The sequence below is a fragment of the Empidonax traillii genome, unplaced genomic scaffold (genome assembly GCF_003031625.1).
Source record: "Empidonax traillii isolate 1590-97213 ecotype Southwest subspecies unplaced genomic scaffold, ASM303162v1 scaffold621:size378804, whole genome shotgun sequence".
Lineage (NCBI taxonomy): Eukaryota > Metazoa > Chordata > Aves > Passeriformes > Tyrannidae > Empidonax > Empidonax traillii.
Window position 1 is genome coordinate 111,138 of NW_020955814.1, and position 25,077 is coordinate 136,214.

A 25,077-nucleotide genomic window follows, 5' to 3' on the forward strand; every position below is an offset into this window, starting at 1 on the left:
CCTCTCCTAGGCTTCAAATTCAGCTGCTGCAGTACTGTGGAAGAAAAGAACAAATGGATGTGTGCAAGGGACGAATACAACCATAATGCAGCTTTCTCATCTTATCTGCAAATATATTTTATTGGCATTTGACATCAGAATTACATAAAGAAAACAGTGAAGGCAATTCCTCCTCCATCACCAGCTGATGTGCTGTCCCACTCCAGAAGACAGCAAATAATTGTGTCCCATGACAACTGTTGGGCGGTGTAAAAGCAGAGCTCCTGTCCTGTTCCCTCTCCCATAACTAAAGAAGTTGTGTAACTTTTATAACTGCTCAGATTATATTTTGCCTGTTTGACTGCAATCAATTACACACATGCTGCCATCAGAAATGTGTTCTGCTGCAAACTATTCCTGGTCTGAAAGATGCTGGTTTTGAAAATGACGATTTCAAATGGAGAACATTAAAAGGGAAAATTGAGGAATTTATTTCAGTCTCGTAGTCCCACACATGAAGAGATTCATGGAAAGGGAGAAGGTCCAAGGATCTTTGAAGCAGGTCTCGGTTTTATACAGTTCGTGTCAGAATTGTTCACACTGGAACCAATTCTGTGATCATCACTCTGAGCCCTAATTATTAGACAGTTGTATTTCTGTACACTTAAAACTAAATGTGAACTTCATGCAGACTTTTACGGTGGTATGGATAGAGAAGCTGAAGGGATTTCCTAAAAATAATTTTAAAAGCCGCAGAGGCAAGTTTTTATATATTTCAGGTTGTTTGAAAAAGATATGTGTCCAAAAGCTTAATAGCTTTTCCCAGCTGTTTCTGTAAGACTAATAAATACTTTTGCTACCTCTCCTCAGACAATCACAGCTATGAAAGCACCACTACTACATGTTATAGTTAATAAACCTGCATGAACTACTCATGTTTACATTCAGTACTAATTCTAGGAATTCATTATATCAGCAAATATTAAAATTCTGTTGTAGTCTTGTTCTTGCCATGCTCTCTTAAGAGAAGGAATCGTTCTCCTGGAGAGCATCAAACAACTAAAAAAATGCACAGGACACAGGAGCAAGTATACAGATAGTTCATCACTCAGCAGAATTTTATGACCATGTAGCATGATCCTATAAAACCACCAGTGGTTGCTCTTAATACTAATCAATTTATATGGCTTTCTGCTATGTGCACATCAGGAAGAAAGAAGGCAGAACAGGAGAATAAAATAAAACCAACTATAAAGCACTCAAAAAAAAAAAAAAAGCTATCAGAGCAAAGAAAGAAAAGGAGAAGGAAAAAAAGAGTAAAAAATTGACAATTGCTTTGTGGTGTAAGAAGACACCTGAAAATCTATCTTCAGAATGTCTTCAATAGAAAAAGAATGGGACAAAATGAATTTCAGAGCCATCAACTAGGAGATGCTGAATATGTTGCAATAATGATATCACACATTAATGAAAATCCAGACCGTTGAAAATTCCGATTGTGTAAAGAAAAGAGGACAACATTTACATTTTTTCCTGCTCTGCCTCTTTTGGAAATCCCTCTTTTGAGAAACTATTTTACTTGAGGACATGGAAAAAGGAAGGAACACTCCTCCCTTGGTCTTAAAGATTTTTAGGGTAGAAACTGGTTTTGGTTTATTTTTTAAAAAAAACCCTCCTGATACTTTTTTCAGCACTGGTAACTGAAATTAGCTTTCAAATACAATACATCAACTATTTTTATGAACTGATTCTCCTGTCTCACAATAAGCATGAAAATTTTAATTATATATCTTAATTACACAGAGTGATCACCTTCACTAAGTTTATAAGTTCCTACTGGCGAGGAAATGCACTGTGAATACATTCCTCCCTCTCAGAAAGATTCTGACAATTCATAACCTAGCTTTGGAAAAAATAACAAGAAAAATTGCAGAAAATTTTGAAAGCATTTTTTGGGCATTACAAAACTAAATTGAACATTACTGTTGTGCTTGATTTTTGAGGGAGGATGTAGCATAGTATGACATGTATTACATTTTTAACACCAGGGCAGATAAGAACTATTAGCACCCATTATCATTCCAGAATTTAGCACACTGGTGCATTTGGGTTCATGTGACAATCTTTACATGGCTTCATTGCAGTGGAAAACAATTTTATTCTTTTCAGGGAGAATGTCAGCCCTAACAGACCATTATTATTATGGTGTGCTTGCATTTAATTTGCTTAGTTTTCAAAAGTACAAAACCATTACTGTAAAATAAAGAAGATATGTATGATTCTGATGTGACTGTTTCTGGATATGAGATCCAAGTAAATTATTTGAATGCATATACTTGAGTTTTCTTATATGTAGGTGTGATCATGCATTCAAATAAACATGCAGTTCTTTGAATGTGTAATCACTGGGAAAATAGCACAGCTGCATTTACTTCAGTGTGTGAAGCTCCTGATCTTTCACAGATAAGAAAAGCTTTACATCATGGTATATCAAATATTTAGAATCTGATTCTGTAAGTGCTCTGTGTTTGGAAATCTGGTGCTTTTCAGTGAAAGCCCTGATGTGGTATGACACACTCTGTAAGATTAGTAGGTCTCCAGAAAATAGTTTTCAGATGCTTTAAAACATACATTTAAATTGTTTAAAAATATTCCAAAGAATACAGAACAGTTAAATCATATATGATTTTTCTCTAATGGGAATATTGCCTTGAAGACGTAGTTCTAGTAGCAATTATTAAATGACAGAATATGTAGAAACCTTTTTTTTTTTTTTTCTGAAGTTCTACATTACAGGTACTTGACCCTTCATTGCTTTAAGTATAGAACTATCAGACATGGTAAGCTGGAAATGTTTGTAGACACCTGCTTGGCAGGGCCTGTTCAGTTAACTCATCATATGTGGTTAAAGGAGGTTTAGTAAATATTTGCGAACTTTTTTTCTATTGTACTCTTAATATGTTCTTTGAAACATTAAAAATTGGTAAAGGAAATACCTTTCAGCCCTCTACATCATCATATCAACAAAGCATTTCTTTTTTGTGTGTGCATATGAATCTGATATGTCAAAAAAATCTCATGCTGTAGTAATTATTAATGTTTTTTGACAATGTCTTATACTTATTTTTAATTTGTGTTAGTTCTTTTCTAATGTTCTTTACAGCTGTTGGCTGTCTCTGGAAGGAGGGCTACTTTATGCTTTCGTTGGACCTGCAGCTGCTGTTGTCTTGGTAAACATTAATATAATTTCCAGTATTTTCATATGAAATGATGGAAAGTGCCATTGCAATTATAAAAGCTTAGGTATACAGTAACATTGCATTTTGCTGTAAATACTGAGATTAGTATTGTTTAACATACCTTCAGTATTTTGAGTGCATGATTCATTTAATTATATCACTTCTTTATACCAATTAATTTTCCATGTTTATACAGTAAGCTGTGAAAGACTAATGTACTGATTAGTGGCACAGAAAACTTTTTACAGGCATCCCTGTGTTATTATCAGCAGCATCTACACAATTGTCACTTCCTTGTGAAGTTCAGTGACATTCTTGATAGAGTGCTGCTTGGCAGTGTATTGCTGTGCCAGCAAAAGCAACAGAAGGAGTGGAACCAGCCAGCAAGTTCTCCATGGCTATTGCTTTTGAAGGCAAAGAAAAAAGTCATAGTTGGGAAAAAAATGTCTTGTTTGAGAATTAATCTTCCACATCTCTGTAAATGCATTTAGGTGTAGGATTCACTTTTGCCCAATTGTAGACATCTGCAATGTAGATTTCTGCATCTAAGCTAGTTATCCCAGCTATATTTCATTGTCAGTGGAGAAAAATACACACTTTTAGAGCTCAAACCATCAGAAGTATTTCAACTGTCTACTTCAGGGTAAGATAAATTGCATCCTACCTGTGCCATCGGCTATCAGTCATCTGCTTTGCAATCTGTATGGATTTTTCACAATAATTTGTTTAGCATTTTTCCTTTACAGATTTTGAATCTAATTCCTCTTTCCACTCCATCGATTTTACACTATGATAGTTCTATCAGCACCAGTTATTTCTGATTTTCCCTTGTAAAAGGGAGTCGGTCTTACCAGTCATCAAAGATAGAGCTATTTAGCTACATAAATTTTCCTGAAATGGATGTTTACTACTCCCATAGAGTTTGTCTCATCATTGCCTGGAGTCAAGCCAGGATCCTTTTGTACAACTCGCAGTCATGGTAGAGGAGCCAAGGATGTTTACGAAAAGCCAGTCATAATTTTCACATGGAACTCACTGTATGTTCTCTGTGTAATTGGCAAATCTTTGTTCAGAGATGTTTGAAGTTCACAGTAGCAGTTTGCCCTGCCATTAGGTAGGAGCTGTGGAAGGAGCTGTTCCGTGAAACCACTTAAGCCTAAGTGTATGAAGCCAAAGAATTATATAACATCAGCTGAAAAATGTTAATGCTGAAAATAAAGCTGAGGAAGAGTTGGCAGGACAGACTAGTAACAATTAGGTATTTTGGCACAGGTATTGAAAAACCTGTTTGAACGAAAAAAGGATTATCCTTTTCTAATAAATAAAAAAAAAGAACATTGATTTAGTAGATTCAAAAATTGGTATTACCTCTTTGCAGGGTCATGTAGAGACAGGTTCGTAGAGTTCATTTCAATAATGCAAATGGATAATAACAATCATTAATTTGTCCATTAAATGCCATTAGTATGTCCATTAAGCGCCAAAGTCTGACTGCTGAAACACTTTAAATTTTTTTAGGTTAGATCTTCAACCCATGTATGTGATCATAACACCATTTACTTTAATGGAGCTAAGCAGACTTACCCCAGGAATTCATCTGGTCCACAAAAATTGTAAACTGCAGTCAAACAGGGCTCAAAACTGGCATTTTGGTGAATGACATAGACTAGTGACATAGACATAGACGAGTGACAAATCTGCAGGAAGATATGGAAAACCACGGGCAGGTTCTGCATAAGTGGAAACACCCACATGGGACAAAAATGTTTAAAAAGGAACGTGGTTACAGTCATCATATGTTCTGACTAGCTCTTCCTTGTGCACACAAGTCAAATTTTCAATGGTTTTCCTGGAGTAGGGTGTATTGTTTCAATTAAAATTGACAAAATATTACAGCTATATTACTCGAGCTTCTGACCAACAGACACGTATACATATATAGCTTGATACCACACAGAATTCGAGATTCAAAAACAAGCCTGTTGCAGGGTGCATATTTGTTACCCATTTGAGAATACGGTCTTTTTTGTGTGGTCAGGGGTGGTGCTACACAATTTCTGAAGGAAAAGAGGAGGCATTTTTCAAGGCCTGTAAGATCCTTTTTCTGAAGTAACAGGATGCAATATTTTCTTTCAGACACTGAAAGATCAACTATTTGTTTTCTGTTTGACAGGTCAACATGGTGATTGGCATTTTGGTATTTAATAAGCTTGTTTCCAGAGATGGAATCCTAGATAAAAAACTCAAACACAGAGCAGGGTAAGCAACAATTGGGTTATTTTAAAGCATATTAAAATTTTATCACCAATTTTAAATTACAGATATTCACCAAAAATGCTTTTGATTGTGCTGTGAAGTTTTATATCAGTGTAACAGTGTGTCTAACAGATTCCATTAATCTCAAAAGCTACTGTTGCATTATCCTGAGGGAATGCAACTAAACAAACTAAACATAATAAAACACAAGTACAACAGTATTAAGTGAATAAAAATGAATAAAACAAATCTGAGCAGAGGTTTCACAAGATGGTTACACATGTAATGTTATTGCAATTAGGAAAAGTGTTTTATGGAGTGTGTGTACTGAAGGAACTGATTATTTTTGTCTAGCTGTCAAATTTAATGATTATGGAAGGGTATGCTATTTATTTGTGTTAACTGTTATAAAATATATCTTTCAGCAATATATCCCTTACTGAGACCAATGTTATTCTGCCATTTTGACTGTTAAGAATTTGCCATTGTTCTTACATCTAAATAACATCTGCACAGGTGTATTTTCTAAATTGGTGTAACAGAATTTGAAAGTAAAAAAAAAATATTTAAAAGTGGAAAATATAAAAAGGTAAATGTGGTGTTATTATCTACTTGCATTTACATTCAAACTTGTTATCATGAGAAGAAAGAATTAAGACAGTGATGGTATCAGAAAGTGTTTTTCAGTGGATGACAATGATTTGGAGTACCACAGCAGTAAACATAGATTCATTGCATATTGGAGAAAAATATTTCACAAGTCCATAATCACCTTCTTAGTGTTCATGAAACTATATTTATTCTTTGAAAAATTATTTTTTACAATTATATTTTCTAGTATTGTATTTTGGGTCAGCTTGTAGTTAACTTCACCGATATATGCATTTCTAACAATGATAAGCAATGGTATCTTCATTTTACTGTGTGTTACTGCTATGGGTAAATTTATTGCAGTTTCATTTTCAATTATTTTACCATGTAACTAACAGTAGCATTCCTAATAAGTCCTGTTAATCAGTTAGATGAGTACATTTATGATAAATACTTCACCTGGTGTGATTTCTATTTAATATTAATTCAATTGTCTTTCTGCGTTTCAGTTCTTTCACCATTGTCTTACAAACATGTACCAAAAGTTTTAATTTTATTTCTTCCATTTTCCTACTTTTTCATTAGAAATTAATTTCTTAACCTTACTTTTGTCTGTGTTGTTCTATCAGCATTCTTAACTCTGTAATAACACTAGTGAAATCTAGAATATTATAAAACTGACCAAATTATTTGAAAAGTAGCAATGACTTAGTAATCACCAATTCAAATTCATGTATGTTCTGATTCCAGTGATATAAGGAGCTGGAGCAGCCACAGGTTTGGCTTTGTACATTTTATACAGATATTCAAACTTAGATTTAACTGTATTTTTTTTCCAGCTACTCAGTTGTAGGCTATCGAAATCTATTTGCTTATACTTTACTTTCCTGATGAAACAAGTAACTTGATTTCTAGTAGTGAAACTTAGTAAAGAAGTATTTTATTTTGAAAAAATTAATTTTAAAATAAATGGATAAAGAAGTAGAGATTAGTCTGTCACAAGTTATTCTGGAAAAAACATGTAGATACCCTAATGAGAAACAATCTTAACTTGTATGATAGTATGAGATGGTGGTTTGGCAACAACATTCCTTGATACTGCTTGGCAGATGATATCTCTTGAGTTATTCTTTGAGGCATGGAAACTGGTTCAGCCTCTAACCTCCACTAGAAAATTGATTGTCAGTCCTTTCTCAAGTATCTCTTGCCAGCCACGCTCAGAAAGGCAACTTCATTCTTTCTGGCAAACACTGGGCTTATATTTGTCAAAAGTTTAGGTGCAGGATTTAAATCAAGTGAATGAGGCAAAATATACTAACTCCATATGCTTTTTACCACCTTAATAAGCATATGGAGAATAAACACATGGGGGGAAAAAATATATATTGGTGGATCTAAGTCATGTTCTCAATCATTTTCCTGGCGAAAGAGGTAGCGTATATATAGGTCCAGCCAGAAAATTTGTATTTGGGTTATATACACATGAAATTCTATTATTACTTGCAAGATTCAAAGCAGTTTATTAGAGGTATAAAGAATAATCCAGTCTGATAATGTTGAAGTACTGCCAGGCAAAGACAGAAAGTAGTTTCCCAAGCATAGTTTGTGGTTACCTGAGGCCTTTTTCTAGTTCATTCTTTAGTGTATAACTTTAATTGTTGTAAATGGATGTGGATTCACTGGTTTAGTTTCACAGCCCACAATCATCTTATAAAAGATCAGAGTTCTCACTGCTTTTATACAGAAGAAAGTGCATTTTTATGGGAAATATAATGCACTTTTTTACCGAAGTTCTTCATTTGGTTTATCAAAATGGAACACACTGGAGTTCAATGTTGGTTTGGGCAGTTTGTCAAAAGTCTTGTGAATGCTGGGTTTGGCAATAACAAGCAGTTCTGTTGGTTGAAATAACTGGGAAACAAAATTAATGGTTACCTATCTTCACCATGTTGACCACTTTCCAGCTGGGAATAGGTAAAGCACCCTTCCTGTTGCATCTCAGTCAGTTATGGTTATTCCTCGTTCTGATAGCAAAAAGGGAAGGAATAGCAAAAATCTTTATTTAGTTGTCTCGGGACATTGAATGCGTGCTGTATGAAAAAGAAAACTTAAATTCCCGATTTTGTCCTTTAACTCTTCTGACAGGCACCAAGGTACAATTGTCCATACAAAATGCTTTGAGCTTAATGCTTGTGTACTGTGTTTTATTAAAATGCAGAACAGGTCACACTTTTTTTTAGTACCAACTGATATTTATTTCATCAGATTCCATACATTTCAAGCCCTGTATTCAGACCTTCATATGGCATGAATAAAACCACTCCAGATATCAGTGGGCCATGCAGGTCACTAGTATAAATCTGATTATACAGTATGCCCATACTGATTTGAAGTTTGAATAAATTTTGCAGTTTTCTTCACCTGTTAATGCTCTGTAATGGTTCATACTTCACGCTCCTTTTTTAAGTGTCTTATACTCTTTCTCAAGCAAGTTTGGATGCAGCAGTCTTTTATCAGGTCTGAATAGAGGAATTTCACTTTGTGTGTCTATCCTAGCACGTGCTTATGTTTACTTCAGTGTACTGAGCAGTACTGGACATTTGGGGCCTTTTTTAGCTTAAATGGAAGAAATAGAGTTTGCATGAAATTAAGGCCCATAGCATTAACATTTAAAGCTAACAGTAATGTAAAGTACAATGTACAGTTTTGCAACAACATAGAGCATTCATCCTGAATAAATCTACTTACTTTTTCTGCATGACGTCATATTTAAAAGCTAAATTTCAGTAGCAACGTTTTTTGGTGACAATTCAATATTTTGTTCTTTTTGTGGGTGTTCTGTTTGTTTGCAGTCAGATGAGTGAGCCTCATAGCGGTTTGACGCTCAAATGTGCCAAGTGTGGAGTAGTTTCAACAACAGCTTTGTCAGCCACCACCGCCAGTAATGCCATGTTAGTCCTGATCATTTACATCTTCTTGTTACAAATCTTTTACAGTGCATGTGAGACAATAGTTTGATGATGAAAACTGTGTTTGCTAACACTGTATAGAGTGCTAAGCACATTTAAATACTTTTTAACAAAAAAATAAAGAAATTGCAACTGTGTTTATTAACTGAATACAGGATATTCTGTAGAACATAAAGTATGAATGTTACATTCTTGTCTGTGATTTCCAAGTTAAATTGATTTAAAAAATCCTTAAATGTGTTTTATATTAATAGTGAGCTTTCATTATTTTTTTACAATATTACAATGCTGCTTTTCTCCTTTTTTTCAATAGGGCATCCCTTTGGAGTTCCTGTGTGGTGTTGCCACTTCTAGCCCTGACTTGGATGTCTGCAGTTCTGGCCATGACAGACAAAAGATCAATATTATTTCAGATACTTTTTGCAGTATTTGATTCGTTACAAGGCTTTGTTATTGTCATGGTCCATTGTATTCTCCGAAGGGAGGTGAGGAATGGCTTCCCAGTGTTTCTAAAGGGCTATGCTCCTGTTAAGCTCTCAACTGCTCTTCAGTGTTATATACAGCCTACTCTGTGAAAATATATTTCATGGAAAGAGTAAAGTATTTTATGGTGAGATCTAAGGAACGAGTGAAAGAGAGAGGGCAGGTAATGCCAAGAGCAAAATGTCAGTATAAAACTGTACCAGCTTAATTCAAGGTGTTTTTTGATCAATCCCAAGTACAGTTTATTTTCAAGTGTTAGACTTTCCTAATATTGTGAGTATAGGAAAATGTGAATGTGAAGGCCTTTCTGAAGACCAAAAGCTGTAGAATTTTACACTCTCTAAAACAGATTCAAACACAAAATTATTTCTGCTTATACTGCCCCTGAAAGAGGCCACAGGGAGATGATGTGTAATGTTCATGAAGATATACCGTTCTACAAACTCGGGTACATACTAAGGTTATGGGAACAGCGAGGATGAAGACAGATGAGTGCTTTGAGAACAGTGAGGACAAGCTGGTACCCTGGCTTGCCCTTCACAGCTCAGTGCCACCTGCCACAGGATTCATCACCACTGAAATCTGAGAGCAGAACTCCTACACAAGTGCCCTTTAATCTGCCTCTGGTGACAGCTTCTCTAACCTATCTAACCTGCTAACTAACCCCCCATTTTTATTGAGATGGATTTGAGGGCATAACAGCTTTGTTGGCAGGTCTGCAGTAATGGGGCTGTCTATCAAAAATGAACAGGTGGAGCTGGACTGGAGAGTAGTATCCTGGTCCACTGACATATCTGTGGGTTAGTCATTTATCAGCTTCAGGATATTAACCACAGCAGTAAACTGAATTATTCTGTCCAGCATAGTTCACTGTGACTGACGAGTTGTTTGAAAGCACCTCAGGACTAAAACAACCAGAAAGATTGTTTCAAAAAGGGTTTATTGCCAACTCTCAGTGAGGAATCTCAAACAGTGGTTTCCCTTTCCACCACTGAAACCCTTTAAACACTGAAATTTAGTATATTAATAAAAATAATTATGAATAACATAATTTATTCAAGTCTTTCTGTACTGCACCACTTTGCATGAGCTTTATATCTCTATCCTGCACAGAATGCATAGGTAATTGTCTTATCAAAGATTTAAGTTTTCAATTTTTAAAGAAAAATATCAATAACTTGCAGAAATTGGCACCTTACATTTTTCTGATTCCTTCCCACTTCTTAGTTTTATATTTCTTAGTTTTTATTTCTTAGTCTATATTTCTTAGTTTATGAGCTTTCATGTTGGAAGGGGCTTACTCCTTTAATACATTTTCTTTTTTTCTTCTTTTGACTTTCCTCTTTGTTCAGGATAAAAATAGGTGCAGAATAAGATAATACTCAAGACAAATCTATTTTAGCTAGAACTGTCTTTTAATACCCTTATTTTTTTCAGCATTTTCTTTCCCCATAAGATTTACATCTGTGAAAGAGGGTAGTATCATCTATAACTCTGAAAGTCATCATTTCAAATATTCTTGTAGTAAAATGGCAAGACACTGCACCTATTTTTGGTAAACAATAGTGTTTACATACTGGTTTTGCTGTCTATGAAATTTGTGTATCCACTGGGATATATTAATTAGCTTAGAAAGTGCATACCACCTCCCACTTACTGTCTTAGGGAACAATTTTCATTTTAAAATATATATCTTTAGTTCAAGGTTGCATGTGAAACACTCAAAACCAAAGCAGTATGAACAGCATCATGTTTCACAGAGTCATAGAATATCTCAGGTTGGAATGGACCTACAAGGATCATCGAGCCCAACTCTCTGCTCCTTGCAAAACTTCCTGAAACTAAACCATGTGCCTAAGAGTGTTGTCCAGATGCTCCTTAAACACTGACAGGGTTGGTCCCATGACCAATCCCCTGGGAAGCATATTCCAGTGACTGATCACCCTCAGGATGAAGAAGCTTTTTCTGGCGTCCAGTCTGAATTCCCCTGTTCATTCCATTTCCTCACATTCTAATTCAATTTCCTTGTGTCTTAATTCCATTTCCTCGTGTCCTTTGTAAGGATTCAGAGAGGTAGCAACACATTCTGATGTCATTGATTTTGTCAAAAAACAGACCAAAATTCATGAGAAATTCTAAATGTATCATAGCACAGCACTGTATAAAATATAAGATAAAAAAATTGAAGCCTGCATCAGTGCAGTAATGCAAAAGATTATTCGGAAAAAAATGTATTTTGTCTATTGATGAAAGATGAAAATCAACAGACATCTTCCAACAACTCCCTAAGTCTTGAATTAAAGACAGGTTTCCTACTCTAATGACAGCTCTTTGCTGTAAGTGCTTCATTCCCAGGTAATGTTTTTATAGTGCTGAATTTCTCATAGAAACTGTCTTGTCTGACCATACTCACAGGGAGGACTGTGGTGATAGAGGTGGAATTAGTCTTTTCTATAAGTAAACTCAATTTTCATATGTGTAGGATATCTTGACTGGAACTACTTTTAATTCACTATTTTTAGTGCAAGCAATATGCAAAAATATCTGATTATAAATGTGTTCATACAGGAATTTAGAATCTTCATTGTTTATGTGTAGGCAATCAGTAGTTATGGTTTATTTTATTTACTTTTTTTCTTTAGCAAATCACAGATAGATATAGATATAGATACAGAGAGAGAGATCGTTATATAGATATATAAAATCTAACTGCAAAGAATCATTACTCCCTTTAACTTCTTAGAGGAGTTGTTCCAGCAAGTCAGACTCAGCAGTTACTCATCCCGGTTCTAACACTGAAATTCTAGAAGAGAGGCATTGATAAAGCAGCTAAATAATCTCTCTACATGATATTTTAAAAAAATGACTTCATGAGAAGATTTCCCAGTGAGGTCCGAAAAGCACCAAGGTTTGATTGGGTTCTCCCTTGCCAAAAAGAAGGAGAAGTTTTTCTTCAGTCCTGCCAACTTAGGCAGCAGTAAATGTACAGAGACAACTTATTCACTAATCGGTAGACTATCTCCAGTCAAGCTAATAATAGTGATAGTGATGGAAGACAAAGAAACCTAGGCATGTTGCTGATTGACCTCCTATTTGACAGAACACAGTGAATCTTCTTTAGTTCTCCAGATTTAAATTGCAAACTGGGCAAAACACTTGAGGAATTAATTAAAGTAATATTTTTTGTATGGGAAAAGTAAAGTAATAGAACTGTCTTCAAGAAGAGGAGTAAAACTTGATGCTCTTGAAACAATTTTTGTTTCAAGTCTGCACTTAGTTCAGATTGAAGCAGCAAAGACAGGACTGTTTACTGCAGCAAGCTACTACACAGAAAGAGAGGTAACTCCTGTAAGCTATGTTTCAATCTGGCTCTAGAGAGTCTGGCTTTCTATCTCCAGAGCCCCTTAGGCCAAGACAGTGGCCATCATGCAGTGTGTGCAATGCAGTCTCTGCACTGCACAGGTTACCTTCCAGCTGAAAGAATAGTCTCCTACTTTTGGTTGTCTGCAAAAGCATTTAGCTCTGCCAGTGCCTGTCAGGGAAATCTTGCCAACGTGTTTGTCACTCTTGATGAAAGTGATCTCGGTTATAGCCTATAGGATTGATCTAATATTTATAGCATGCCAGCACAGGGAAAACAATAATTCTGACTGTCAGGAAAAAAAAAATATGGGGTGGAATATACCACCATAAAATTCAAACAAAGAGGACAGCCCTGCTTTACTATGCCTTTATCATCATTACATTAAAAAAAAAAGACAGAGTTCTACAATTATGTATCAAATTCCCATTTTTCTTCTTAGATATGTTGATAAAAACATAAATTATGGAAATATTTGTTACCTTTTCTAGCACTCTGTATTAAAGATCTCGTGTGTCAGGGCTGCATTAGGAAGTGTTTGTCTTAGTTGGCACTATGTGATGTGTCATCTCTTTCTCTCCTCCATTAATTCTGTGTCTTTTGGAAAGAAATTAAATCTTTCTATACTTCTGTTTCCTAACTTCTCAATATAAATACAATATTACTTAAGCATAAGACCTCTTATAGACCATATGAAAATTTTGGAAAAAAAATGCAAAATAGAGTTAGGTATTCTTCCTTTATATTGTCTTCTTAGCCCAGAGACCCTAGGGCTATTTTTCTTCCCTCTCCTTGCTGTTTAAACACCTTATTGGACATTGGAAGATGGTGATGTATGCATTACAGAAAAGACAATGATAGGAGAGGTTAGTGTTGAAGCTTCTCCATCTGAGCAAAATAGTTTGCCTGATCTGCTTGAACACAAGATGCTGTAAAGCTGATTTGAATCACACTCAGTAGCTCCTGTTAATTCTAGTGATGGGAGGAACCCACATGTATTTTCTTCTTTAGCTGTGCTTTGCAGAGTAGAGAGCATTTGGTTTAAATGCATCATTGGTGACTAGAGCCCACATTTCTGTATTGCAGGAGAAAAATAAAAAGTACATGAGTAGGGCGAGGGTATGTTATAAAATCTTGGAGCTGGTTACTGTTGCTAAGGAAACCACTTCTCTGGTATCTGCACATTCATCACATCTGTCTCTCCTGCTCTGCCTGGCTCTAAGAAAATCTTGTATCTTGATGCTAAAAGGAAGGGAGGGAAAACAAGATTATGTTTCAAAGTAAAAGGAATAGAATGTATAAAATGTAAAGACAGCACAGTATTTACATACTCAAACAACAAATTTGAACAAGCAGATTGAGAAAACTAAGCTGGTATTTAGAAAGTTCAACCATTTTGTTTCTGACTTGGAGGAGGACACCTAAAAACTGCGACATATGTCAATATGATGAGTACGGCTACATTTGACATTCTGTTAACATGTTCAAATCATATGCTGCTTGCACTTCAGAAACGCATGCGTATTTAAGAGGATCCTAAAATCAAGATTCACTGCTTAAATACAGAAGATAGTGAAAGTGGGATATGAAATTCTTGAGATCTCTGGAGCTATCAGAACTGGGAAAGCTCTGTGAACACGGTGTCCCAAAAATGAGGAGGCCCACTGCACAGAGTGAGATCAAACAGTATGTCCTGAAATAACAATGCTTTGGAGTCAAGCACCATAAGCCTTGAGATCAGACTCAGCACAGCTGGGGATGCTTTGGAGGGAATTTTTTTTTTTTTTTTTTGTCAATTCACTGTGCCAGTGCTTATCCAAGTGCATAAAACTCTGAAGTGTGACCTAACTTCAGCACTGATAAAGTGAAGGAAGACTTGGAGTATATTTGCAGCAACTGGGAGATGCCAAATTAAATTAACATCAAACTCATGGAAAACCAAGGCAAGTGTAGTGCTTAAAATCAAAATCTAAGTCTCGATCCAGCGATACAGCACACTTTAAATTACCTCATGGGGTAAGTCGTGGTGTTTTTAAATTAATCCAGACCTTCCCACCTTGCTTCACTCTTCTTTCTTCTCTATATTTAGCTTCCTCCACCTGCAACAGTCACTTATCAAGACTTCAGAGCACTCTTACTTATTTAAGGGTTGAGCACTTTAAAATAATGCTTTGTAATTACAAAAATAATTATTTTCTACTTCATTTTCCCTTTTGTGATAGCTCCTAAACAACTTGCAATAGAACATGATGGATTGAAAGAAGACAGCTTTTCATCATGAACAATTAATGATTTTCCTCTTCTGTTCTTCACAAAATGTCCATGAGTAGAAGGAATTTTCTCCCTTTTGATTATTCTGAATATGACATCAATTATTTTTATCGATAAATTAATGTAGTTTTTTATAGGCATTTCCCTGAAAATACTTTTATTTTCAAACAAGAAATCATATCAGTTTGTTTTGATTGGAGATCTCCCAACCAGGTTCCTGTTTTCCAAGTAATTCTTGCAATCAGGTATATGATTCTGTATATCTAATATGGAAACTTGTGTTTCTGTAAACAGCATTCACATTGTAAAACTTCAGATTCCAAAAGTTGCCTTGCCGTCCTTATTGTTGTATGCCTGAGAAAGCAGCAAAATATATTTGCATTCTACTGTCAGCAAACAGGAACAGCATTTTCCTTTTGAACGTGCCTCTCTGTTGAACCACATCTTTCTGACAGAAGTGTTGCATAATAGTATTTCTTTAGATATATGTTCTGCCCAAAACAGAAGTGAAAATAACCCTTCCTGTGACAAGATAATTCCTCAAATATACTGTATTTTAGTGACAAGTCTTCAAATTTACTTTATGGATCATATTTGTAAAAACATTAATTTTTGAGGAATTCCTTTTCTATTTTCAAGAAATTTGTTGCTGTGCAAACAGTCCACTTTCCTTCTTGTGCTCACACTGGAGATGTTTCTGTGGTCTGAGTTTTACTCCTAGAGAATATGCATGAGATTCCCTATATGTGGAATTGGAGGTTGTGACTGAATCAGTAGTATGTTTCAAATAGACTTACTCTTTACAGTATAATTACGAGAGCACCATGTGTCTGATCACACTAACTATTAAGAACTGTCTTACAAGAATCTTATTTTTAATCAACTGGAAGATACATTTTATTTTGCTGTGGTTAGCAGTGTATCTATTAATTCTGTTATCATACCTGTACCAAAATGAATGAGAAGACAAAGCCAAATACTATCACCAAGACAGATTTGGCTTGAATACCATATCATCACTTGCTAATTCTGGTAATAGGTGAATCTAATTCTGTGTTCTTGATGGGATAGACTGACAGAATTTGTGGCAGCCACAAAATATAGCAAATGTAAAAAATGGCAGAAATAGCCATTTATGTTTGTTTCTTCTGATTTATTAAGTGTCGTAAAGAAACCTCATGCATTGCATTCCGTATGGTTTAATTAAATCTCTAATAGGAGTAGATTATATTATGCTACACAAGAATCAGTCGGTATAAAGTATTGTTTTCACAGGTTCAAGACGCATTCAGATGTCGGCTGAGAAATTGCCAGGATCCAATCAATGCAGATTCTTCAAGTTCTTTTCCTAATGGACATGCTCAAATCATGGTTAGCTTTTATTTTCTTCCTTGACTATGAGTTTAGTGTTCCTAGCCAAAAGCAAAAGCTTACTGTATTGTATGTGGCAAGTATGCATAGCTAAAATATTAATGCCATTTTAAAGCATAAGTCTGTTTAGGTCATTATCTGCTTGCTTAAATCTCTTAGCAAGCTTTAAATTATTGGTGTGATTATTTAGTGAAGCACAGTGAATTAATATCTTCCACCAGTGTTCTTTAAGACAAAAGAGTTTTACATGAGAATGTGAAAGTAGTCCAGTAATATGTCGTGACTTTTTCTACTGTTGGTGTAAAGAGTGCTGATGCATTTGGGAGTCTTCCTTTCATGAGGCCTTGAAAAATGTTCTTTTCAAACTAAGTCAGAGAAAGCGCTAGAGGTTCTACAGGCGGAATCTATTTAGTGTGTTGAATTAAGAAGATAGTGAATGACTCAGTATGTCAATTTGGATTAAGTAATATTGTTGGGTAGCATTATTAAGACAACATATTGGTCTCTTCACTTTCAACAACAGTTTGTCATTGACTATAATGGGGACAGAATCAGGCCCTAAAAATATGCAAGGCTCAGCAAAAATGCAAGACTCAGAAAGCAGATGCCCTTCAAAAATGATGACTCAGGAAAAGGCACCTAATGTTTGGACTCCACAAGCAAGAAAGAGATCAGTTTTATTGAACATTTTGCATATAATAAACTTCTTGTGGAAATAAAACAAAAATTAATTGAATTCTCTAACAGAATAAATAGTTTTGTTTAATTGGGAAAAGTGTGCTTTGTTTTCCAACTTCTAAAATTCATTCCTAGTTCCTACAATTAATTTTTGCTCAATGAAATAAATAATAGTTGTTCTATTACAACTAAAAAATTTTATGTTTTTACATAAGTAGTAAGGAATGACAGAATGTTTTATTACAAATAAGCACGTCATAACAAATTAATGAGGTTGCAAACAGGGTGGACGAATTGGGTTACACTTATTCACAGTAATTTGTATGCAGATTATTTTTCATAGTTCTGTTCATAAAATTACTATGGAAAGCTTACTTAAAGAAGATCCTTCGATGAGATGTAAAAGTTATGCTTCCATATACATTAAAAACTACACACTGTATCATTTTATTAAAATTATATATTCTACTTCCACCTATTTTATTTTATTTTTTCTGGTCAGGCAGCATACTTTGAAAACCACCCAGTTATACTTTAGGAAACTTTGTAAAGCTCTGCTGTTGTAAAACAATACACTTCACCTTCTCAGCAACAAGAAACCACTTTTAAGAGACTGTGACCCTGTAAGTAGGACATTTTGGAAGCGCTAGTTGCCAAAAACGTATTGTGGTTTATTTTTTAATTAATAATGGATCTTCTGCTTCACTGTTTCTTGTTACAGACTGATTTTGAGAAGGACGTGGACATTGCTTGTCGGTCAGGTAAGAACAGTGAGAGAATATTTAGCCAATAAAAATCAGGGTTTAACCACTTAGAAAAAATATTTATAAATTCAACCAAAAAGAGAAAATTGACGCCACTGTATGAATACTTTTATTTCACATTCTTACAAAAGGCTTTAACTAGAATTCAGCAGTTGAAAAGTAACCTAAAGTATGATTGTCGATTAGAAGGCAAATAGTTTTGGAAAGAAGACCTCTCTTAACATATTAAACTTTCCTTGCCCTGTTACACAAGCAAATGTGATACAAACATTTTGCTATAACAAAACAAAAACCAGGATATATTAACAGCTATGTATATGAAGGATGCATCAATTTGTGTTCATTTTAAAGAAGGTTTGTTAGGACTCTGAGTGAAATCCACAATATTTTAAGGAAATAGTTTAAGGAAAACTTTAAATTTTATTTCTCAACTTGGGGGTTTTCTTAAAGATATTTCAGTGGTGTGATCCTTAATTAGTCAGCTATGTTTGCTTCCACATATTAAAAATAACACATTTTCAGCAATTTATTTGCCAGCCTTGGCTAAATAAAGTACAGCGTGAAATAAATGACCATTTAAACCCTGCAGAACTTTTTAAATCTAGGAGATATTCCCAAAGGACAGTTCTTCCTAGGGTAGCAGTCCTGCCTAGACACCTTCAGTCTTCAATGAATGGAGAGAGAAAGAGAGAGGGTGTCTTTTTCACGGGGTGAGTCAGGGCAGAAGACTGAGATAGCAGTTCTGCATCACCCACCTGGGGGACACGCTCTCTCTTTGCTGGCTATATGAGAAGCCAAGAAAGTTGATCTCATTAAGGTAAAATCTGGGGTTTCAGTCACCCTCTTTTAAAAAACTGCCAGTTGAGTTTCTTGCAATATGATATCAGTTTTTCCCTATAGATCAGTTTTAATATGCACATGTATTTTGAAAGGAATAGGATAGTACATTGTAACACAAATGCATGTCTGTCACCATCTAGTGCAGACAAAAATCCAGCACTGATCCATGTAGCTCCTACTTCTTACCTTTGATAACATAGCTCTGCAGTATGGGGAACCTTGTCAGAGCCTTGAATGCAGTTATGATCAGGCTTTACTAGATAAGCATTTAAACTCACTTTCTTTTAATGAAAAATCTCGGGATAGGTCATCGTTTGAAATGTCTTAACAAGTGTCACTGGAAACAATGAAGCAGCCACTGAGTTCGGGTATTTGTGCACTATTGTTTAGAAGCAAATTGTTTTTTTTCATAATGGACAAATGAGAGTGAGGTAGGAGAAAGTGTGAGGTAGGAGAGTGGGATGCCTTATGAGCTGCTTGCTATGGAAAAAGGCAGTGAACTGACAGGTACTGGGGGATCTGGGTCATCAGAGCCCTTAGGCAGCTGGAAGGGATGTAAATGTAATACCTGAGATACTTAAAGTTGTCTTTCTGTCTCAGCCCATGAGCAGGATTTTATTGTGCAAACTAGCACTGGTGTGAAATAAAGTATTTTCGACCAGGACCAGAAAATCCTTGCACCTAGCTGCAATAGGCCCAGTAAAAGTGGGTTATGACTCTTCTATAAAACATATTTATATCCTTTATAACCTTTTCAGATGCAGCAAAATATTCTTTCTGATACCAATGGAATTTCTTCCCAATGTGGTAATTCTTTCGTCACTTCTGTTTAAAACATAATTTAACAGAAGAGTTTTTAAAAGCCAATGAAAAGGAACATTTAGGATCTCAGGAACACATGCTCTTGGTTGTAATCTTATGGTAGGTCATTACATTGGATTGACAAAATGATTCTGCCTTACAATCTGTTTGACATTTTCCAGGAGGTTATATGGAGTTAATAATGACAGTACAGATGTCACAGTGTATTTTTTTTTGGAAAACCCTTAATGAGTTCCACATGGCAGGCTTTTGCTTAAGCTGTAAGTCACCTAATATCTATGTAAGGCAGTAGGAATAAAAGAAGGAGTGTTTTTAACTTATATAAGTGACTGAAGCTTAGTCAGAAATCTGTGTCAGTTGTACATGGCAAATTAAGAGATGTTGATTTAAAAACAAAACAGAGCAAAAACAACAACAAAACAAGCCACACAAAAGCCCTTCCCAAAAATTATTTATAAAATAGGAGTTATTAATTGGATAGAAAAAGATTGAAGAAGATGCACTGGTAAAGGAAGCTATGCTAGATAAAGCCTCAAGTAGTGTTAGGCAGACATGGTTTCATGTTGTAAGAATTCTTTTCTCTGACCCACAGTTCTGCATAAAGACATTGGACCTTGCAGAGCAGCTACTATAACAGGAACACTTTCTAGAATTTCGCTGAATGATGAAGAGGAGGAAAAGGGACCAAACCCTGAAGGAATGAGCTATTCAACCTTGCCTGGAAACATCATCTCCAAAGTCATCATCCAGCAACCAACAGGGCTCCACATGCCTATGAGTATGAGTGAACTGGCCAATCAGTGCTTGAAAAAAGACAACAGTGAGCTGCGGAGGACTGTGTATTTATGCACTGATGATAATTTGAGAGGTGCAGATATGGACATAGTCCATCCTCAGGAACGGATGATAGAAAGCGATTATATAGTCATGCCCCGGGGCTCAGTAAATACCCAGCCATCACTGAAAGATGAGAGCAAAATGAATATAGGCATGGATACCTTGCCTCACGAAAGGCTATTGCACTACAAAGTTAATCCAGAGTTCAATATGAATCCCTCTGTAATGGACCAATTTAATATCAATTTAGACCAGCATCTTCCCACCCAAGAACATATGCAGAATTTGCCATTTGAGCCCCGCACAGCAGTGAAGAATTTCATTGCCTCAGAGCTGGATGACAATGCAGGATTATCAAGAAGTGAAACTGGATCCACAGTATCAATGAGCTCTTTAGAGGTCAGTGGTGCATAAACAAATTGCATGCTCTGTTGTTCTAATTATATGATAAGACAATAAATTGTGTCTTGTGTCTAAGGGGTGAAGCTAATGTTTTAATTCAGTATAAATTGTTGTTTGGGATCATACACTGCTGTTCATATTTCTCTTATTATCAGAAGTGTTTATACCTAGACAACAAGACTAAAGTTTCAGAACCAGTCTGTATGAAACAATATAGTTCTGGAGATTTAACATTCCACACGACTGCTGAGGATTTCGTGACCTACCAGGTAAAGTCCACTGGAAAATTCTGTGTTGCTATGAGAAGAAAAACTATTCCTGCAAGATGCAAGTGCTAATCATTGGCCTTACCTGCAAGCACATGCAGTTGAAAATATTTGCCATTTTATTGCTGACAATCATATCTGTCTCAGATATGATAGGTCTGATTCTGCTCTCATTAGTGTAAATCTTGGATTCTTCCATCCAATAGTTTACCATTTACTGATTTAGCTTTGTTTGCATGTGTGTGCAGGCATTGGTACAACTGATGTGTGCAATAGGTACCGGTGGGCTTCATGTGGAGTATCCTAGATTCCAATCAGATTGCAAAAGTGAACTTAAAAACCTTTAAAAGGGTTTCAGTTATTACTACAACCTGTCTGTGGGATTTAAGCATTATCAAAGTGAAAATTATTTAAATAATTTCTTAAGGCCTAAGCGTCAAATACTGTCATTTCTATTAAGCTTTTACTTATGCAAAGCCAGCAGTGAGGTGGAGTTGATTTCGTACCTGGGCCTCCTTAAGAACTGGAAATACATTTCACCAATATTTCAAATATTGTGAAACAGAGAATTTTGTGGGAAAGGCAAATGAGAAAAACATGGTACTCACCCATTCTCTGAAAGAAGTTACAGGTGGAAAAAAATTCTACTGTATGTGCAATCTAGCAGCCATTAGCTATTGCTCTGAAATGATTGGACCCGTCTGCGAAGGGAAACAGAGACTTAGCCTTATTGTTCAATTTTTTAACATGGAACTGTAGCTGACGTTTCATAAATGGTGCATACTTATGGATATTTGTTTTAAAATTGAGTTGAAGTTTTATGGAGAGTTTGGGCAGAAGAATTTAGAATTTCTTTTCAAGAGGTGTCTTTACAAGCTTTGAAAGTGAAATATTTTCAGTGCTGTTTATATTGAGCGTGTACTAAAATAAGTTTTTACAAGACTGGATTTAAGTGAAAAATTAATTGAAAGTGAAATGTAGGGATTTGCAGTAATCAAAAATTATCCACGTTGTGGTTGTTGTTAAAGTGAATATGTATAAGTTCGGACAAGTTTTCAAAATTATGTCTAAAAGATAATGTAAGTGCTTGCCCACTCGGTGCTCAGACAGACAGGCTCTTTCAAAGCAAGTTTGCATTGTTAAAGGAGTTACTGCCCTCAGTTCAGATTTAATAGATCTCAGGTGGTACACAGGACTTCTCAAATTTAATGCAACCCTGAAGCAGAGTAGCTAAGGTCAACTTCCAGTCATGTCCTCTCCCACCTATCTACAGTACTGTCTTTCAGATAGTTTTTGTAAGATATAAAGACTCAAATCCAGTCCAGTTAAGATTAGACATATGGATGAGATATATGAGGAAGGTTCATAGTTCCCTGAGAAGATGGATGTACATTCCCCCATACCATCCACTCTAAATTACTCTCTGGTGATTCTTCTTTCTTTCCATTACTGACAAATGTCATCTAGGACACCTAAAAAAAAAAAAAAAAGAAATGTAAGCCTTATCCAAATTGTAAAAATTGGGACAATAGTTACTTCACCTTACACAAAATTACAGTTTCTGAGGCCTGAAAAATCTGTGAGTATAATGTACTGCTTCTTTACAGTTATTTTAACTGTATTTATGTCATATTTAAAGCTTACCTCTTAAGATGGGATGTACACACCAAATCTCAATCACTATTCTGTATATCCTTTTTATGCTCAGAAGAGACTCATAAGTATGTATTAGAAAATGTACTAAAACATAATAATATATGATAATAAATATTTAGTCTCTTCTACCTTGGTAAACACGTTAGGTTTAGAAGTCTGTATTTTGGTCCTGGAAGCAGTAAACAGTTATATTATTAAATCTCATTTAACACAGCATAATCCCATGTAATATGAAAAAAAAAAAAAAACAGATCTTAGAGCAGATCAGAAATAAAAGGAACTGTTTTGGCTTCTGTGTCTGCCTTTGTGGTTCTCAACTCTGCTTGAGACTCTGATTTTATATACATATAAATAAATTTTATATATATATATTTTTTTTAATGTTCCTATCTTCAATTCAGTGCAGCACATCCTTATCAGAAGATGAAGTAATGCTATATCATCAAGCAGAGAACATGATTGTGTTTTTACATATGCAGTGTATAAGCAAGGGTTGAATTAAAGCTCCAAAATGGTATTGGCTGGAACTGACCAGCTGCATTTACTTCTGTTGCTGCTTTGAACAAAGCAAAGAAGAGAGCTCTAGGGTTTTTGGGGGTTTTTTTTAGAAGATTGCAAGACTTTTCAAAATATAGAGTTTTTCTGACATTATAGAGCAGCAAAACCTGCAGCGGGACGTTCAAGCTCATCCTGCCCACAGTTTTCCTGACTAGACTACCTCTAAAAGGAAAGGTCTTGAGCAGTAGGAAGCTTTCCCCTCCTCTCTAATTATAGTAGAACACAACTGTAGTATCAGCAAAAAAAATGTATATCCTGACTTTTAACTCTGCAGGGAGGATCCATCAACCTCTACCATTAGATATCTAAATTTAGGCATTCCCCCTATAAAATGAAAAAAGGGCTCTTCATATTTGGCTCCCCTTTAGAGTCAATCGAGACAAATAGCCATTTTCACACCACTTTTAGACATCTGCTCCAGGAAGAAGTAAATCACATGCCTCAGTGCAGGTGTTGCTTTTCAGATTCCATAATGGAAGCCAGAATGAGCTGTTCAGACATGAACATCAAAAATGTAGATGTCTGTGATGGTTCGGACTTGGCTCCCTGTCAAATGCCCAACTCCCCAGTAGCAGCCGCTCTCTTCCCCCCTTTCTACTTCCCCCAGGGCAAAGGAAAAAAACTATGCAAATTGAAGAACCCGAAAATCAAGCTAGTTATATAAAAATATATATTTTATGTATATTACAGTTAAGGTGCTATGTACACAGCAAACGGGAATCCAAACATCCCCCGAAGGGATAGGGAAAGGGGAAAAGGAACAAAAGGAAACAAAAAGGGACACCGAATAGATATGTGCAATCAAACCCAAGAACTAGTAAAATAACTAGTAAAACAAATCTCACCACATCCTTTAGAAAGCAGGATTGGCAACACTGCCAGCACTCTCCAAGCTTCCACGTGGCAGGTCAGTGGATGCTGCAGGCCTCAACCTTAGATAAGCGAGACCAACGCAGGGACCCACTGTTCCCGAACTTCGGCGGAAGAGAAGAGGGCAAAGGCCTCTTCTCCCTTCTTATTTATACCTCGATTTACGTAAAAATCATAAGGAATACTGGGAACACTGCCCCTTCCTTGGTTAAAAACTGGTAACCAGGGAAGGCCTAGATTAAAACCACCACAATGTCCTAAATTGTCAGATGAATCCTACAGTGTGCCACAAACTTTCCTCTTAAACTTTTATATCTACATATTTTTTTCCTTAAGAAAATGCTTGGATGGGAACAATTACACGGTTTATTATATATGGAAGAATTTCAGCCTTCAAAAGATAGTCTGAGAATGCTGTAATGCTTACATACAAATATAGCCCGGATAAGTATAAATTTAAGGATGTGCAGATTCACAATGTGCAAATCAGTGATTTTTATTTTATTTAGTATGTACCCAACAGTGCCCATTTTATTTTAGACACAGGCAGGCATACTAATGCATCATAGAGTTTATGAGGTCGAGTAATCAAACATCTGGCTAATCTTCTGCACATCCCTTATACACATGGACTAAAACTGGCTTTGCTACCTTGACATCAAAGTGACTTGGAGTGTTCTCCTTCAGTTCAAAGCGTTTTGACTTTAATGAAGGAAACACTCAATGCAATCTTTTGGAATGGGTTTTGTTTTGAAAGTGTACACTCAGAGTGATGTGCTCATTAAAATGAAATTACTTTGAAGTGAAGTATTGCATTCCCAGCTACTTAGATGCAGAGCAAAGTTGGGAACTTTAGATGCAGAG

The 25,077-nt window shown here is 35.7% G+C and overlaps 1 protein-coding gene across 1 annotated transcript in view; it reads left to right on the forward strand.

The window, feature by feature from the left end:
* LOC114065116 (adhesion G protein-coupled receptor B3-like) overlaps positions 1-25,077 on the forward strand; it is a 100,891-nt gene that overhangs the window by 58,314 nt on the left and 17,500 nt on the right. Inside the window, exons 8-15 of the mRNA XM_027898766.1 lie at positions 3,143-3,209; positions 5,392-5,477; positions 8,918-9,016; positions 9,348-9,519; positions 16,425-16,520; positions 17,920-17,959; positions 20,217-20,860; positions 21,019-21,132. Of these exons, the coding sequence (XP_027754567.1) occupies positions 3,143-3,209; positions 5,392-5,477; positions 8,918-9,016; positions 9,348-9,519; positions 16,425-16,520; positions 17,920-17,959; positions 20,217-20,860; positions 21,019-21,132 (1,318 nt within the window). The remainder of the gene's footprint in view (positions 1-3,142; positions 3,210-5,391; positions 5,478-8,917; positions 9,017-9,347; positions 9,520-16,424; positions 16,521-17,919; positions 17,960-20,216; positions 20,861-21,018; positions 21,133-25,077) is intronic.